The sequence below is a fragment of the Dreissena polymorpha genome, chromosome 10 (assembly GCF_020536995.1).
Source record: "Dreissena polymorpha isolate Duluth1 chromosome 10, UMN_Dpol_1.0, whole genome shotgun sequence".
In the NCBI taxonomy this organism is placed as follows: Eukaryota; Metazoa; Mollusca; class Bivalvia; order Myida; family Dreissenidae; genus Dreissena; species Dreissena polymorpha.
In genome coordinates, this window is record NC_068364.1 from 51,824,654 (window position 1) to 51,843,991 (window position 19,338).

The following is a 19,338-nucleotide window of genomic DNA, read 5'->3' on the forward strand; positions in this document are numbered from 1 at the left end:
TTTGTTTGTCGAAAATGTGTATAATAAAAATACTATTTTACGTTAATATAGTGCGAGGAATTCAACGAACAAACGTAAACCATCTTTTTAAGTAGTCAACGTGTCATAGTGTACATTTGGAATAACCACTAACTAAAAATAATTAAAAACCATTCTTTGCAGATATTATAAGGTTAGAATTCGGGACAAAAAGGTTTCATATTATAACGCTTTATATATATTGTTGCCTGAATTTCCTATAAATATAAGATGTGGACCACGGTAATAATATATAATGATACATACACAAATACAAAAAAACGCGTTTTCATATGCTTTATTATTTAAATACATACATATATATCTAGGCATGCCAGCGTCTACATAATCAAATATTTACATATATTACTTAGCCTTATCAGTGAACATTCCTAAAAAAGTGCATAATTACCTTATTATTTATATACTTTACAACAAAGTTGGATTCCAAGCACCAAAAAGACTGAAACAATGAATATAAGTAGGACTTGTGGCTGCTTCCAGGCGAGCGTAATGTCAATTTCGAGGACCGACCTCTAAATATGACTGTGGCAGTAAATCAACATCTACATGTCTTGTTCATTCACATAACCAATGTTGTAAGGTAAAACAATAATAAAATTTAATTATATAATATTGTAAACATTGTTTTTTATCATTGTATTTTTATGACATTATACGTTTACAGATTCTATTAACCCTCGAAAACTCGATTTGGTATATTTCCACTTCATGTTGCCGTATAGAAGTTGACATTTGTACTTGAAAATCCAAGTTAATCTATTAACCATGGCAATATCCTTAAGAGCATCACTCCCTACATATAGCTTAAACAAGAACATATTATCTTCACTAGAAATGAGACTAATTTGGCGTGGCAATATACACATGTCTAATAAACATTAAATTATATTTGCATTGAATAACCTGTAAGTTATCATGATGTCCGGAAATGAAGATTATTTCATCCGATCGGCTAAAATTAACATTATGGGCATGTCATTTCAGAAGTGATGCTGCATACTAAGTTTTTTGTTTTCAGTTTGGGAATAAGACCTCTCGTGGAAACAAACACAAATCAATAAAAAGAATCTCCCTTTGCAATTATAAACACAAACAATCTTGGGCCGAAACATTATGGCATTACGCGCATACAGTAAATAAATTAAGTGTCAAATCGTACACGGGACCTCCCGATCAAAGGACGAGGGTATCCAGGGCGTCTAGGATGTTTCTGTCTGTACGAGTCTGACAGAAAGGCAGTCGACCATATAGTTTTGTGGAGGCAACTATTAGGGAAATGTGTTTTGAATACTTAAACTACATGGAAATGAAATAAGAATTCAGAACAATATATAGAACGGTTGTAAATATGCTAAAGGTTCTGTAAGCATGACTATATCAGATTAATTCGTTGTAAAAAAACTGTTGTAACAAAAAACAGCTTTAGAAAGACACTGAGTCCTGCTAAAAATTTTGGGAAGCTATGTTGAATTAATACATTCATGTCAAAACTACCCACTACTCTATGTTCTGACTTACCACATTTTATGTACAAAGAAAGAGAGCAATGTTGATCAGTTTGTGCACCCGTTGTTCTTTTTAAGTTCTGCTGCAAAGTTGTTCATGACCCTACCCAGGAGTTCTTTGTACCTGGGGTTGATGACAAGAGTCGTGCCCATCAGATCGTACCTTTCACTGAAACGTATAAAACAACACTTATGTGTAAACACTTCGAACTACCGTTATGTTAGTATTGAAAACATATAAGCCAATGTTTAAGGCTTTTAAAATCTCTAGCAATAGCCATGGCAAATTTTCAGGTTTTAGAATCGAGCAAATAAGAAAATAAGCTTTTGTAGTTCATATACTGTACATGAATTAAATTGTTCACCAAACCAAATTATTGAACAAAGATAAACACAAAGATTTAAAAACAAACTTCTATTGTCATTAAAGCTTCCGAAAACATGATAGGTTAAGCCATACGAGACGTACCTTTGGGCATCGCCATTTATTAACCTTGAGATATCCTTTCCGATAACGTAGTAGGGTTGGCCAACTTCAAAAGCTGGATGTGCACAATCTGTTTGCCATTCAAAGTCAAATGCGTCACCAACGCGTATGTTACCTCCACCTTGAAAGCAAAGAAAATATCACCTTCAGTGTATCCCGTTGCGAGAGATAAATGAGATCTTTTAATTAAACATCGTGATTTGCAATCTTACTCCTACGAATTGTTTTTACGAGCTGTTGAAAATTAAGTGCTTGTATTTGTACGAAGCCGCTGTGTGTAACAAGGTCACGAAAACAAATGTCATTATACTGTTCCTTGAAGTATATTCTTACTCTTAAACAGGAACCGTACCATAATGTAATGATCAATTAAATCACACTAGGACATGCATGCTTGTAAAGGGTATAATAACAACCCGCAGGGCATAACTAACTGTAAACCAAACATATTTACATATAATATTTTAGATTAATAGGAAAGTGAACAGAGGATTGTTAAAGGGTAATGTAATTAGGAAACGGGATAGAAAATAACCTTGTAGAAGAACTTCTTTAACGGTCGAACTGGCAAATCTAACGTTTCTTTGGGTGTCGTTGGCAACAGTTACAATCGTTACGTAGACCACTGTAACACAAATCATAGAAATGTTAATATTGAGAAACAAAAATCTATTTTTAAAATTGTATGCATTCGAATCACAGTCAACATTAAATGTGATGCAAATATGCAAGCGCAGATTTTACAAAATACACATATGCCAAATCCATCTTTAAAACAGTCACACTTCTACCAGAGCCTAATTGTCTTCATTATTCTCTTTCACTCTATCTGATAACTTTTTTAGTGCAACATGCGAAACGACTCATAAATACACTTTTGAGCTACTTCATTGTTGCTTTAACTCCGATTATGTTTTAAAAATCCACCAACATACACAGGTAAAAAACATGATAAAGTGATGTTTTAGAAGTTTGTTTGTCCTGTGTTAAGAAAAGCGCGGAAAAAGTCTTAAAAAGTCATTGCTTCCCGAACAGTCGGTGGTTTGATAACTGATGTCAGCAACAAAAATCGCTAATAAACAGATGCACACGTTCTAATTTGATTAATGTTTCGTGGGTTTGGCACACGTCTTTTCGCGATACTTTTTAGATGATGTGTATACTACTAGGATGTATTAAATCAAAATAATTATGCAAGTATGTTTTTGTTTATTAAAAACAACTTATAAAATGCATTAAAACACGCTTTGATATGAGCATGTATGCACAACTTCAAAACATGGACTTCCAAATAATTTACGTTAAGCTATACGGAAATACTAGTATCTTCATTGATATAGCTATGTTGATCAGGTAAGACTTGATCGCATCACAAGCGCATCTAGAATCATAGAAATTACCAGCACAGTTATGTTTTGGTCACAATAAATTGTCTTCTATGGAATAACCGGAATATGAAATGCTGACATAATTTGCGTGTAATACGGAACAAACAACATCGTACCGTAGTTGGCCTTTTCGAAGTTACACGCATATTCCATCAGCTTTTCAACGGGTTTTGGAAGAGTGCGCTTCTTTGCGGCATTTTGTTCCTTGGCTACGGCTGATGCCATTCGGAACAGTTCGTCATCAACTGGCTGAGAACACTGACCTGCGAGGTAAATACTCTTTAAGAGGCATATCCAATATATTTCTCCGAAGTATACACTACTATTTAAACAATCAAAATTCCCACTTTCACACATCGGCATTTATCAAGGAGTCACATGAAATGTACGCTCAAGGAAAAAAACAGATGCACACATTGTTTAAGATGCATTGTTCAATTGGGATTAGAACTTTAGGAAAATATTCACCCATCAACGGGATTTGTTCGATTCTACTCTACCGTTCGTGCGTTTTCAATAACATGAATGAAATAGTACTTCTTGAACATGTAAGTTTTAACAATTCTACTATTGGTTGTTATTATAACAGCGATTCAAAATTAATTTCATTTAGAATGTATGATTATAGCATCACTTACTTTGAACACATTTGCACTGTTCACCACCTTCACATGCCATGGCAACTGTATTCGCTTTGTTAGGATTGATACTATACTGTTTCATACAGGACTTCTCTGCAATAAATGTTTACTGGTTTGACATTAAGTGTTATGAGGTGTTGTCTTAAAGATTAATGAGACATATAGAGTATTAAACTTTACACGAGCGAGGAGTGTTAACGTGTTATCTTTTATGCTTACAAAAAAATTTGGGCTTCTTTCGACAAACACAAACCTCTGGGAAATTGGTTTTCATAAGTATTTGTTCCATCATGGAATCATTGAATTTAGATTCTTATAAGATCGAAGACAAATACCAATCAAAAAATGAAGCAAATTGAAAGATAATTGCACTTTAAGGAAGACCGAAAAGGGGCGTGAAGCCGTTTCTGAATCTGATCTGAATGGAGAACGCCAATCATGAAAACATCATAGTATATACCTGGATTGTAATAGTCGTAGACTCGAACTGAAGCCCCCTGACGTGTAGTTTCATTTCCCGAAAAATCATCCTTAAGCCGAAAGATGAATTTTATCGGACGGGACGTTATCTGTTCGAATAAATATATGATGTTGTCTTTATATAGTATATTGACCCACTTATTGCGCTGTTACATACCTATTATATAAATCGAGTATCGACATGAATGAAAATAGAGCGTTACGAGAGTTCTTTGCCAATTTTACTACATGCTAAAATGTTTAATTACATAATCAAAAAATCGAATAAGAATGTATTTAAAGAACGCTCTACTTCGATAATAATTACTTTGACAATATACAATATGTTCAATATAATTCATCGCATACCTTTGAAAGGTAAAATATGATGAATCCTTTCCCGTCTGTTGGCATTTCATATAAGGAAAACACGGTGTTATTGCTCTGTAAACTCTGATAAAAACATATGCAAATAGTTTATAAAGATATAAATATTGTCACTTGAGATAAATAAACAAGATATCTTGACATACAAAATGAATTTATTACGATGTGCGGTAAATTGCTTACGCACCAAGACACCAAACTACACATCGAACCACGATAATACGCAATTATGATTAAAACATTAGCCTTGCCTTAAAATGCGTCCATATTATTTGAATATCGACCTGCCTTGCCAATCTTCTTTATGCCATAAAACATTGTTTACCTTACATTAAACAAGCAGTTCGTGCTTATGTTTGTACTCACATAATATTAATCTGTGAATAACTCAAGTCAATTTGCTCAATAACCACGTCATATGATAAATAAATATAATTTAATATATGTAATGAAACGTTCATGTTTGGAACAGTGGTTCGAACCTTCAGATCTGATTCCACAACGCTCACGCCCGTTTCTAAATTGACCTCTACAATCGACATTCCCGCCTCATAACTTGGGGACTTAGTTCTGTAATTAAAACAAACAAAACACGACGCCATTCATCATTCAAATTTGAACATGCGTATAATATGTAGTAGATTATACCTTGCACGCTAGCATTAAGCCTTTATTGCCTAAACATCAAAAGTACATACAGAAATACAGTGCAAACTTTTCGCGAATGCTGAATACTGCTGTGATAAGTTTAAAAACGTCAGATTTTTTTTGCTGCTAAAACTAAACATAGTTCAAATGCATGGTTTAATTCAGACTATATGTTTTTTTTAAATAATTAAAATTATTTTACTTTATATATAAAACCGTGATGACGCCATAATAGTGCAAGTGATAACCCATTTACCTTACGCTGAACTCAACACATTTCAGATGGGGACGTTCCTCTTGCATCTGACGTTTTTGCCGTCTTTGTACGATTCCGGACAATACCCGCACACATCGCATGGTCTGAAGCGTAAGACATCCGTTAATATTAATATTTTACAACGATTTATTACTTACTTGTCTGTCACAAGATATGTTAATTTTGTGTGGTAAATATTTTCATCCAAAGTGTGTTTAAAGTGAAATGCAGCAACAAACAATTTACCTTTGTGGATCAAGAAGACGAATCTCTTGTTTATCAGCAATCTCTGTGATTACGTTTTTGATTTTGACTGGGCTGATTTGAAAGAGACAAATCTCGTCTTCCTTCTTTGTAGAATAGGTTTATTGTAAAAATACCTGTTCCAATACCCGTAACTGTCACTTTGAGCTTGTCGCCGTTCGGAACTTTCAACTAAAAGTATGTTGCAATTTATTATTTATTAGTGTTCTAACCACATTTACGCATGAAATAAGGTGTTATTTAAGAATGGCAGTCAACGACGCATTTGCTGCGTGTTGACATGCTGATGATGAATTCAAGCCACAAGTAACAATATAAATTGTTTGTGAGACCATTTTTCACTTGTGTAATCTAGCCGGTGTATGTGTCTTGAATTGCATGTATATAATGCTAAGTATGTGCCGTCAATATGCAACCACGAATTATTTAGCTCACATTATAATTTATTGATGTGTGTGAACAGAAAGACAATAACCTAGTAGGTATGATATTCAATGAATTTTATACACAAACGTTACTACATTTGTTGCTCATTCAAACAGAGGAATGGTTGAAAAGATATACCTACACCTGGAATAAGTTTATAGGAATTTTGATTGCTTAGATCTTTTATTTCAACCCACTGTCCATCACCGCTCTCTATCCTAGTCTTCAGGTTAACTTCGGGAATGTAGTTTCTCGCAATGAAAGCCGCCACGGCTTGATATGCAAAGGCTGAGTCCTATAAATCATAATACAATGACATAATTTAATTATATTTTATAATAGTACCGCACATTTCACTACAATATACCAAACAGTGTAAACTTACATAAAAAAGACCAAGCAACTCACACAAATAGACACAATATTTATGAATGTTCTGTTACACATCTTAAGACAACAATGACGACAATGGTTCAAATACAATGTAGCAGCATTTTTGTTGTTTGTACAATATGAGTACGTATAATTAAACACTTAAAACAATACACCATACAAATAATGGCATAAGCAATTGAAAGTAATTGCACATGAACGCATATGTAATGCTTATATATGTGTATTCACCTTAGTCGTCCTCCAATTGCCTGAGCCCCGAACTTGCTGCGTCAACCATGCTACTATTTTCTGACTAGATATTATATCATCAAATTGAAGATGTGCCAACAAGGCATATGCGGTTGTCTCAATCGTATCTGCGCTTGTCGAACCGCTGCTCGTCAACCAATACATGCGACCTGACATGAGAATTCCCCATAAAATATCTTAAATAACAAACTCATGGTAACTTGCGTTCTATACTGACACAAAGTAAGTTTTTACCAACATCTGCATTGAAAAATACAAATGTCTGCTTTACATAAACAACTGGTACACAAGTAACCCGTATGTAACATCAAGTTCTATCACAAACAGAACAAAAATCTAGAAATAAAAAATTGACACTGACCCCCTTCCCTAACAAATCTTTGGACATACACAAATGCATTATATATTCTACTGCAGACAAAACGACTAAAGGTCATTATTTAGCCAAAAAGAGTCGAGGTTAATATTCCTTTGTTAACGATCAACGACACATTACGGTCATTCAACTGTGATAGCTTTTGCGAGAATCACCCAATAGTTATAGGGGATTTAAAAGCACATTATTTTGGGACAATTGATTATACATTGAAAACACAGTCATCGGGCAATAGGTCTGCAAAACTGTGAAAGCTTTTGGGATATTTATCACTAGTTATATTGGAGTTAAAAGCAGAGCATTTTGGGACATTATATTCTATATTGAAAAAACAGCCAACGGGCAATAATTATGCACACTTCATCCTTTTTGCTTGTGAACGCTGATTTTTACATTAAAATTTATTTCTTTAATATAATCCACATAATTAGGTCATTCAACTGTGAACGTTTGAGCGAGATCTACCAAATTGTTAAGAGGGGTTTAATACACAACGTAAGGAAATACGGATAGGCGGATGTTCGTTATGATTTACGGACGGACGGACGGACGGAAGGACATGCGGACGGACGGAAGGTCGGATAATTATAATGGGTAACGCAGCCAGTTCTGTGAAAGTGAAAAAGTTTTGACATAAGCCGGTTCTGTGTTTATTTAACGAATTATATCTACCACCGTCATCCCTCTTCATAGCTCGCAACATTGTTATAAATCGCTCTTTGTTGGTAGAGTTAGACAATGCAAGTGCGTATGTAGATATCGCCAACAGATACGGATTGGCTCTAAGTGTTGAGTCTGACAATTTCTCAAGCGCTGCCATCGATTTCTGTATCGAGATTTTAATATCCTGTAAAGACAGAACAAATACAATTTAATTACATCAAAGCTTTCAAATCGTTATTACTTTTACAAAATTGTGCAAACATAAATGAGAAAACTCCACAATTTTGACAGCCATTACCGTACCGAATTGACAGGTAAGTGTGTTCCGAATATTAAGATTGTGTTGATTACTTTTCGATTCTGTTTTTGCGTTACAAAACAGACAAACATTCTAAGTCAATAGTCATTCCTATGATCAAGCAGAGTAAGTATAAGTATGGTGTATATTGAGTACAGAATAAACAAAACATTTTATCAATAACAAGTTATACACTTTGACTGTTCTTTGAAAGTGGCATATATAAGATTTGATCATATACGCCTAAATATATATTGTGTTGATAAATGTAATATTGACAACGGCATTTTAAAATGTTAAAGTAATTTAAAATGGAAAATGTATTACCTTATAAATAAATATGTACTACAAGACAGGTACCTACACATAATTATTCAAACGACACCAGCATTCGTATTACAATCACAATTCGATGTTTCAAACGTACTTAGATCAAGGTCGGGGATGTTTACAGAAACTAATCTTTTTCCGATAAATTAGAAAACATTTGTTTCCATATCTTACCTTACTATTTGAAGAATAGATTGGATTCAAATTAAATAAAATTGCCGGTTTCATCTCGGGTTCGTGTCGAAAGATACCCCAGCATTTTTTTAATTCTGCTGCGACCGAAACTCCCTGGAACAGCCTGCTCTGCCTGGCACATGACTCGGACAACAAACGCTGTTATCCTGTAAACAACAGTTATAACCATTCGCCTAGAAATCAAAGTCATTTTGAAACGCGTTCGTATAGTTGATGACTTTATTGTATGACATTTTAAAGAAGAGACAACTAATTTATTCATAACCGTTTGCGAATACATGCGTTGTTTTATACCACAAGTTAAAGATCCAATCAATGAACTTGTCTTAAGACGATTATGGCATACACATGTTCATGCTGAACGATTTATTTCAGATAAAGCTTTGTATGTTTGTGTGCATGAACACTATTTATATTGGTATTAAGAAAATGAATAACATTTGATAATATAAACTAATTGTCTTACTTAATTTATTGATTTAACATAAGCCAGGAAAGTTCCAGTAGTTAAATGTTTACAAAATGCACTAATATATTTTATTCCACATTTCAGTTTCAATAGTATTAATGCGTGCTTGTTATCCTTGTGTTATAAATATACAAAAATGTCAACGCATGGCACTGTGTAATGCAGTAAGTTACAGAAACGCAATCATACAACAGTTAGGAATAAGTCTGCCTTGTTATGGATCCAACCATTGTGAATTTCAATCGGCTTCAGGGACAAGGGTAAGTTACTTTTGGTCCAAATATATTTACTGCGAAACTGGTATACAGTTACAATAGAAAACTTTAATTACAGCTTATAGCATTCAATGTTTATTATTCACAAGTGTTAGTGTGCATTATCCTCAATTGTATATATCTTTAATTGGGCTTATACACAAATATAAAAAAACATCATTACCATTGGATTTGCAATGTTAAATGCATACACGAGAATCTAAAGTATAACACACAAGTCACGTAAATAAGTATAGACACCTACAGACAATCTCTTCGGGATATCTTTTTCAGTGAATGTGCGTAAATGAAGCAACCACCTGTTCAACTATCGGTAAACTATGTATAAACTGTAATTAAAATCAGCTGATTTCCGTTCGTTATGTTTGAATTTTGTTCTTTGGTTTCTCTTCTGATTATCATCTCTTTGTAAAACTAAATATGCTATGATATGAAGAATATTTTATCTCTAAATATTATCAAAATAATTTTTTTAAACTCCAAATAAGTATGGTATCTTTAATAGACGCGAACATTTGAAAACCCATTGCCTGCATAGCATAGCGTAAACAATAAATTCAGAAATGAATTATAACCGAAACATGATCGTTTTGCTGCAAAAGTAAATAAGGTAATGTATTTAATCAGTTAGATTGTAAAGTTATAAGAGACACTAAGAATGTAACTATAGCTGTTCAGAATAACAAACTGTTCACAGAAACTATTTATTGTGATAATCATGTTTCAAATATACGAAAGTGTGCGTGATCTTTGCATGGTTACTGAATCTTACCATAATCCAGGTCGAGGAAAATACATAGGGTTATAGGAGCCATCCTCGTTGATGCATCCAGATGACCCCACTTTGTTCATTCATGAAAATGAAAACGCCTACCTTTTTGATAACATTTTATTTATATTAATGTAAAAATCTGCTACTGTAATCGTCGGAACCTACTGCATTGTTCCGTTGTCACTACATTATATACTGGCATGTGGTCATTGGCGGTAAGAACGTTTATTTAAGAAATATAGATTAGCAGCCAGTTGCATAATAATATAACACGAAACATTCAAAAAAAGTTTCAAAGAAGTATACACATCTGTTTTTCTAGGTGGGAAAACAATAAACTCGACATGGCTTACTCCGCACAATTGTACCTGTTTTAATTTAGCGTCGTTTCATTGGTTGAATGATTAAGCTTGTTTGGATACGTAAACTATTAAATACCTGATAAATAAATTACGAGAACAAAGTTGTGCTATCCATAATCGCCACGGTAGGTCAAAAAGCATTGCTTATTTGAGTGAACGTTCGTTCCGACAATATATCACAATAAAATTCTTGTGCTTTTAAGAATTTGTATACGATTTTATTATGCTTCCCTTGTCAAAGTATCCCAACATACTACGACCAGTGTTACAATTAAGTTCGTGGTCTAAATTGAACATTGCTATGATTCAACTTTATAGCGCAGTATTAAACGGCATTTTATTAACATCATTATGTTATTAGAACCCTGCTGCTGAAGATTTTCTCAGCAGCGGAAAATGATATTTATATATAGTGCTATCACTAAATATACAGACCTATACTCAGAAACCTGTGTCCACTTTGCTTTTGCTGCTCTGTAAGGGTTCTCGTTTGTTTCAAGTAGTACAGACCGGCTACAATTGGCACAGTTGTGTAAAACGTTTGTTGGCAACACCCGTATGGCTCCTTAAGCATGCTCTCCACGCCGTGGATGACAGTATCCACTGGTTTTGACATCATATTAGCTGCTCGTAAATAAGAAATAACCAGAACGTTAGTGTAATTATTGTTACAGTGGGGCTGATTATGAACATTTACAACACATTTTCAATCTTGAGAGAAATGAGTGTGGAAACAGTATTTCGTGTTTATTATTTAGTCTGTTGGTTGAACTGAGTTTCTATGATTTCGATCATACGTACAACAGGAAATATATGAATAAAACATAAAATTAACGTTCAGACTGATAAATGAAGAGTAATATACATTAAATGTGTACATTTGTTTATAAGCATTATATTACCACCTATTTTATGCACTGGCTTTGTTTTGTTTTCATATAAATATTTATAAAAAATGATATAATAAAAGAATTGATATATTAATTGGTTTTTCGAATTTAGTTTAGTGTTTGTTATCATCAACATCATATCCAAATTTAATATGTGTAAATTTATTATTTTTCATTTAAGAAAGTTTCTTGTAATCAATCCAACTGCATATGTGTATAATGAGCACGTGTGAAAAAGACATGTACTAGGAGATTGAAAGCGGCTCTACAGTCAAATGTTTTTTACTTGAAAGGTATGGGTTTGCCGATCCTGATGCTCGTAATGCCGATACGGGGAGTGTTAAGTTGACGGTCATCGTTACCGAAGGTCTGATCCCACTAAAAGACGGTTCTGTAATAAATACATCATAGGGTTTATTTCAATAGAAATAAATCAATGCCGGTTAATTTAATGTCTTTCTGCTTTCAAATGTGTTGTATATGAATAATAAAACAACCGATCTTAAGCTGATATATACATTTAAAGTTAAAGTGCACACGTAGACAAACACCATGTTTTACCAATGGTTTAAGTATAAAGGTATGTGTTCCAACTGTTTTAATAAATAACACAAATCCTGTCCAAATACAAATAACTGTGGTAAAAACCAAAAAAGTGTTATTATTAATGCCTATGTATGCATGAATAAATATAATAAAGACTGTAAAATAAAAAAAAAAATACGATGTCTCGTGACTTTTGGACTGTTAATGCAACTTGTTGATATATTAGCAGGATCGAAGCATACTGTGATCGTCTTCCGTTCCTGAATCCCTTCGTTCTATAAAAACATTATTATCTCATTCACTAAAGCACACAAGTTAAAGCATCATTGACAACAGCTAAACGTACATCCAATCAATTGGAACAACTCACACACCAAATTAAACTCTCAAATACCTTTGCTATTGTTTATTTAATAAGGTAAGTACTAAATTAATAAATCAAGTTAGTATGTCATTATAAGTTAACAAATCGTGAAAAGAAACTGTACACTGTTGTCTTACAATTGCTTACAACACTTGACAAAATAAATCGGCCATTGTATCCTCGCTGTAGTAGTTGTTCTTGGACTCGCACAAAGACTCGTCACATACCGAGTCTACGAAAAAGGCCATTCCGTATGGCTTAGGTGTGAGGCTGAAACGAATATGTTCGGAAGAGACGGACTACAAAAAACACAGAGATGAGATCAAAGAACAACTACTGCAGCGAGGATACAATGGCCGATTCTTAGAGACAGAGCTAAAGAAAGTTGATAGCAAGAAGCGAGAAGATCTGCTGCGTACAAAGGTGTCTTCAAAAAGTACTTCCAGGGTACCGCTCGTTATCACTTTCTCCAGAGCGCTACCAAATGTCGGTCATATCCTCCGGAAACACCTGCCTACACTCCACACTTCCGATCGTATGAAAAATGTATTTCCTGAACCCCCGTTAGCAGCATTCAGAAGAAACTGCAACCTGAAAGACATATTGGTTCATAAAAAACACAACCAAATGTTTTTCCGGGTTCCAAACAGGAGCGGACCTTGTGGGGCGCAGAGGTGCGCAATCTGTCCGTACATGATGGAGGCCGAAAAGTTCAGCGATACCACCGGCAAAAGCTACAATGTGCGGAACGAGGTCACCTGCAAACCCACCAATGTAGTCTACGCTGTACACTGCGAACGATGTAAGACCTTTGTATACGTAGGGGAAACGTGAGATACCCTGTACCAGCGACATCTCCTTAACCTGTCCCGGATACGGACTCGACACAATGACCCGGTTGCCGAGCACTTTTACACGAACGGCCACAGCGTCGCGGACTTCCGGGTCATGGGACTCGAAAAATGAAATGGATCGGACGAGAACCGGAAGACCATCGAACAACTTTGGAAGCGTAAATTGAGGACGTTCAAACCATATGAACTAAACACAAAAAAACTAATAAAAATGGCGCGCAATGTAACGTTCAATAATATAACGTCACTTCCGCTAAACATGATATGCTTCACAAATAAATGCCGCTGAAGAAGACTGAGAGGTCGAGAGCTACGGCAAATTTAATAAAAGCGTTTTATTATATATATGTGAAGCAAGTATCCCACAATCGACGAAAATATTCTTTTTTTGAACCGAAGTTCTGTTCTGAAAGGTATTTTCCAATGTTTAATTTAAGAGAATTAAAGTGTAAGGTGTATTATTTTGTTTTGTATACATACCTTTAGAAGGTAAATGGAACCTTTTCGAAACGTAGTCTTGGATCTGGATAGATCGAATCTATAAGGGGCCCTCACAAACTTAACGGAGTCGTCAAATTCCAATTCGTCTTTGCCCGTGGCCGACTCATGAACTGTGGCCGATAGCTCCAAGACACCACCTGCTGGAAAGCTGCCACCTTTGTTCGCTTTTAACTTCTTGATGTCAATGGTAAAATGTGCTTTGCCGGTGCTACTTAGCTAAAACAAATGATCGCGTGAGCGATCGAATTAAACATGTTTTCATGTTTTGATAAGAGCAATTTGAAAATCGTGTTGCGCTACTGAATCGCTTTGATTATTTTTTATTGAGTCATATCCATTCGTTTCTATCAAAAGTAATAAGAAATCATTCGACTTAAGCGCAGTAATAGATCCACTTTTTTTGTGTAGTACACAAGCAGTTTTAATAGACACTTAACAGTCGCGTGTTAATCCCACGGGTTTACCTGCTCTACGTTTTCGATGGTGAATATCGTCTTCAGGTTAGATACATCCCCCTCCCTCCTAATGTCGAAGTGGAGTCGAGCAGTGCCATCGACCGGCTTTCCGTACACGTACCTACATAGGAAAGCAGAAGTGATATTTAACGTTTCTTGAGTTATTAACGTATGCATGGTGCTTAATATTAGCACCATACTATTTGGACCAAAACAAGCGGGCTTAACAAACTATAATTGTTCTAATTTAAGGTGTTATTTAAATACTCACATTGCAGCAATCGTTACAGATACAGTATCATCGGTAGGCAAAATATAAGCAGGTGTCGTCTGAATATGTATGCCAAACGTTGGAAGTACTGTAAAACAAAACAGCTTAGCCAAGATGCATTGTTATAAGGCAACTATTGATAGCACACTGAGAAATTTACAATATAAATAAATCCATAGAATTATTGCTACAAAGAAATATCTTAAATATCTCTTTAAATGCAAATTGTCTAACTCTAATCTGTGTGACTTTTGCGGTGAAAACATCAAAACTATAGAACATGTTTGGGGGAGTGTAAACACATCCAGCCTATTTGGAATCAGTTAGCATCTTTTCTTGAACAACAGCAACTAAACGTTAAACTATCTTTCTTAAGTGTAAGTTTCGGAATTTACTCATTTAAATCAATAGACGGCAATAATATTGTGAATTTTATTCTTATATTGATGAAATATTTGATCTTTAACATGAAATACAGAAAACAAATACCAAATTTTAATTGTTGTATCAATAGTCTTAAACTAAAAATCCAGATTGAGAAAGAAATAGCCCTCAGTAATGACACATAGCAAATCTTTGAACAAAAATGGAATCGAATTAAATTCTCATAATGCTTGTCCACTTATATACTATTCACTCTTATGTTAGCTTATCTCTTTCAAATATTTTGTTGTAGTATTTTTTTCAATCTTATAAGATCATTGTTTATATATAACAAAACACATACCGTTGTCACTGATAGAAATGGCATGAACCAAGGTAAAACACTCTCAGGCATAGTTTCTGTATAATTTGTTAGAACCATTGTTTGCAAATGTATGTATGTCTTCCATGTATGTATACAATATATGCTTAAAATGAATAAAAATATGCATTGTTTAAATATATAAACATACACAAGGCTAACGAATACCAATGTTTTGGTAATGATTGGTATGTATTTGATAATAGACATGTACAAGAAAACACATAGTTTGTTCCAATCAAATCTCAGATTAACGACGGTCCAGAAAAATCTATCAGTAACATTTCAATGCAAAAGCTCTGATAAAATATCGGTTTTAAAATGTGTCTACACTGTAAATGTAAACTCCATGGATTTATTAAACTATAACTATGGTCCATTTTGTCATGCTTAGTATTTCCTTTTTATTAACGAAATTCCTAAGATATCAAATATTACTAACACAGCAAGCGATGAATGCAAGCCACTTGCATCACAAGAAATATTTTTACATGTCTATGCCTATTTACTCCAAATGAACCACTGGCTATTGCATGATAAAAATATAACCTAAAAGTAACAATCTAATCAAGTTTACTGTTATATTTAATATTTCAATAAGTTAAAAAGGTAAACGTACACTTTTTTATTTGTAATGAGACTTACCAAATTTGCTTACGTCAATCGGGGCAATAGCGTACGTCTCCAACTAGTAATATTTTAAAATTCAATGTTATATAGAGACTAATTATAGTAATAGTTTTACAATATTTCATTAAAACAAAGTTTGTGTTTAATCTTATCATTTACTATTTGTTGATAACAGATTTTATCTTCACAAGTACTAACATACATACGGACGATATATACATAAGTCAACTATTTAATCACGTACATAGTTATTCGCTAGTTTTATTGGCTTAAATTCCCCATCATAGAAAAACATTTGGCACTTACCATATCTCCAAATTTTGCTTTGATAGTCCATGTTCCAATTTCTGGAAAAAGCGGAAGCTCGAAATCACATCTATAGAAACCGTTGTTAGATGTTTCGGGTGAATTTCTGCCGACAGCCTTATTTGATGGATTCTATATATCATTGAAAAAAGTGTTTAAATGTATATGGCATATTGCATTGAAGAACTTAAATATAAAACAAACAAATAATAATACAGCTCATAAACATATTTGCCGAGAAGATTTTCCTTATGGAAACGAATACGCGTCTTGGTTATGCGTGTACAAACAACGCGCATGGGGGGTTATCGAACTCTATGCTTTGGATATGGTTGCATAGTTTATAAGCTTATGAACTCCCTGACCGGTTCAACGTGGGCGACTATAGGTTTACCGTTCGTCCATCATGTCTCTCCGCCCGCGAGCAAAACATTTATTTAGTTTTGTATACATAATTAAAAGTCTCTGATTTGTCAAAATTAGACAATATATGATTCATAAAAATACTGTGGGCGAGAGAATTAAATAAGAAGAGAGACTAGACACAAAACTATTTTCCTTGGTATGACCCATTTTTATTCATACCAATTACTTTTACTATTGACTTATTATTGCCTGTTAAAAGTACAAAATCATTTAAGTGCAAATCGCGTTTAAAAACTAGCTAACTGCAATCGCGATGTACTTAACATAATATTGAAGTTTAAACTACAACTTAAAATTAAACTCATTTTTAAGCTTTCTATAATGGTATTTCTATGTTGGCGCCATATAACATCAATATATACACACTGCCTTTCAAGACCGATTCGAATTATAAATGTCCTGTCGGATTGTATTTAGTAACAAAAACAACGATGTTCATGGAACTACTCACAATCAGATCGATTTCCAGGGACTTGTTCTTGACAGGTTTCATATTTTCATCCATAGCCAACACTCGAACGTGCACTTGAAATAAATAAATAAAAAAATTGAAATAAAAAATACGCTTTCAAACTTAATGGATACTTATCTTGTCCATTGAATAAAACTTGACAAACAATATGATTTTTATAACTTGTCCTTGTATTAATAATGAAACAGTAAGATAATACAATAAAAGACAATCACTTTTTGTGTATATGTCTAAATACACATAATGAAGTTCTTGCATGCATTTATATGCGTACTTACACCTGCACGCTGTCGCGAATGCTCTTAATAGAAAATGATTTCATTAATTTATTTAAAGACATGATTTCTTTGTATGAACATAATAAAACATATGTTATAACCTCCTGATGAATGTGCGCTTTATTGAATCAAGCTTTGTTACGTAAAGCTGCATTTGTTGCCCTGGGTTTTAACAAGCTGGACCGTTTTCCTCTGGGTTGCATCAAGCTGTACCTGTTTGCTCTGTGTTATAACAAACTGCACATATTTGCTCGTTGTTACATCAAAATGTACCTGTTTGCTCTGAGTTACATCAAGCTGTTCCTGTTTGCTATGTGTTACATCAAGCTGTACCTGTTTGCTCTGTGTTAAATCAAGCTGTACCTGTTTGCTTCAAGCTACATCAAGCCGTACATGTTTGCTCTGTGTTACATCAAGCTGTACCTGTTTGCTATGAATGACATAACGCTGTACTTGTCTGCTATGTGTTACATCAAGCTGTACCTGTTTGCTCCGTGTTAGATCAAGCTGTACCTGTTTGCTATGAATAACATCAAACTGTACGTGTTTGCTCTCAGTTTAATCAAGCTGTACAAGTGTTATCTGTTTTACATCTAACTGTACCTGTTTGCTCGTAGTAACATAAAGCTGTACCTGTGTTTTATCTGTGTTAAAACAAGCTGTACCTGTTTGCTTTGGATAACATCAAGCTTTACATGTTTGCTTTGGATATCATCAAGCTGTACCTGTTTATTCTGAGTAACATCTAGCTGTACCAGTTTTCTCTGTGTTACATTAAGCTGTACCTGTTTGCTCTGGATTACATCAAAATGTTCGTGTTTTCTCTGTTTTACATCAAACGTACCTATTTGCTCCAAGTAACATCAAGCTGTACCTGTTTGCTCTGTGTTAAATCAAGCTGTACGTGTTGGCTCTGGATAGCATCAAGCTGTACCTGTTTGCTCTGTGTTACATCAAGCTGTACCTATTTGCTCTGAGTTACATCAAGCTGTTCCTGTTTGCTCCTAGCTACATTAAGTTGTATCTGTTTGCTCTGAGTAACATCAAGCTGTACCTGTTTGCGCGAAGCTACATCAAGTTACAACTGTTTGCTCTCTGTTACATTATGCTGTACATGTTTGCTCTGTGTTTTATCAATCTGTGCCTAATTTCTCTGGATAACATCAAGCTGTACCTGTTTGCTCTGAGTTACATCAAGGTGTACTTGCTTGTTCCGAGTTACATCAAGCTGTACCTGTTTGCTCTGAGTTACTTCAAGCTGTACATGTTTACTCGAGGGTACATCCAGTTGTACCTGTTTGCTCTCTGTTCCATCAAGATGTACCTGTCTGTTCTGTGTTTTATCAATCTGTGCCTAATTGCTCTGGATATCATCAAGTTGTACCTATTTTCTCTGTGTTACATCAAGGTGTACTTGTTTGTTCCGAGTTACATCAAGCTGTACCTGTTTGCTCTGTGTTCCATCAAGCTGTTCCTGTTGGCTTTTGATAACATCAAGCTGTGCCTGTTTGCTCTGTGTTACATCAAGCTGTACCTGTGTGCTCTTGGTTACATCAAGCTGTACCTGTTTTCTTCTAGCTACATCAAGCTGTACCTGTTTGCTCTGAGTTACATCAAGCTGTACCTGTTTGCTCCGAGTTACATCAAGTTGTACCTGTTTGCTCCGAGCTACATCAAGCTGTACCTGTTTTCTCTGATTTACATCAAGCTGT

The 19,338-nt window shown here is 34.5% G+C and overlaps 3 protein-coding genes and 1 long non-coding RNA gene across 5 annotated transcripts; 1 reads left to right on the forward strand and 3 right to left on the reverse strand.

The window, feature by feature from the left end:
• Window positions 1-877: 877 nt before the first annotated feature.
• LOC127847396 (complement C3-like) lies at window positions 878-5,877 on the reverse strand. Of its 2 annotated transcripts, XM_052379270.1 has the most exons (10): window positions 5,814-5,877; window positions 5,392-5,479; window positions 4,892-4,975; window positions 4,524-4,632; window positions 4,061-4,156; window positions 3,539-3,685; window positions 2,570-2,659; window positions 2,017-2,155; window positions 1,672-1,716; window positions 878-1,630 (listed from the first exon to the last, which is right to left on the reverse strand). In XM_052379270.1, the coding sequence occupies exons 1-10, from the start codon at window positions 5,858-5,860 to the stop codon at window positions 1,621-1,623; spliced, it is 855 nt and encodes a 284-aa protein (XP_052235230.1). In that variant the 5' UTR covers window positions 5,861-5,877; the 3' UTR covers window positions 878-1,620. The 2 variants fall into 2 exon arrangements, with proteins under 2 accessions (XP_052235230.1, XP_052235229.1); XM_052379269.1 differs by having other exon boundaries at window positions 878-1,716.
• Window positions 5,878-11,322: 5,445 nt separating this feature from the next.
• Window positions 11,323-12,360, reverse strand: LOC127847399 (uncharacterized). The gene is made up of 2 exons (XR_008033958.1): window positions 12,065-12,360; window positions 11,323-11,512 (listed from the first exon to the last, which is right to left on the reverse strand). It is a non-coding gene; the product is annotated as an uncharacterized LOC127847399 (long non-coding RNA).
• Window positions 12,361-13,252: 892 nt separating this feature from the next.
• Window positions 13,253-14,852, reverse strand: LOC127849111 (complement C4-B-like). The gene is made up of 4 exons (XM_052381833.1): window positions 14,770-14,852; window positions 14,508-14,619; window positions 14,023-14,259; window positions 13,253-13,279 (listed from the first exon to the last, which is right to left on the reverse strand). Coding segments are annotated over exons 1-4 (378 nt in total). The 5' UTR covers window positions 14,772-14,852.
• A 3,041-nt stretch (window positions 14,853-17,893) lies between these two features.
• On the forward strand, window positions 17,894-19,323 carry LOC127849112 (uncharacterized). Its single transcript, XM_052381834.1, has 4 exons — window positions 17,894-17,961; window positions 18,004-18,111; window positions 18,548-19,252; window positions 19,305-19,323. The coding sequence occupies exons 1-4, from the start codon at window positions 17,894-17,896 to the stop codon at window positions 19,321-19,323; spliced, it is 900 nt and encodes a 299-aa protein (XP_052237794.1).
• Window positions 19,324-19,338: the final 15 nt, after the last annotated feature.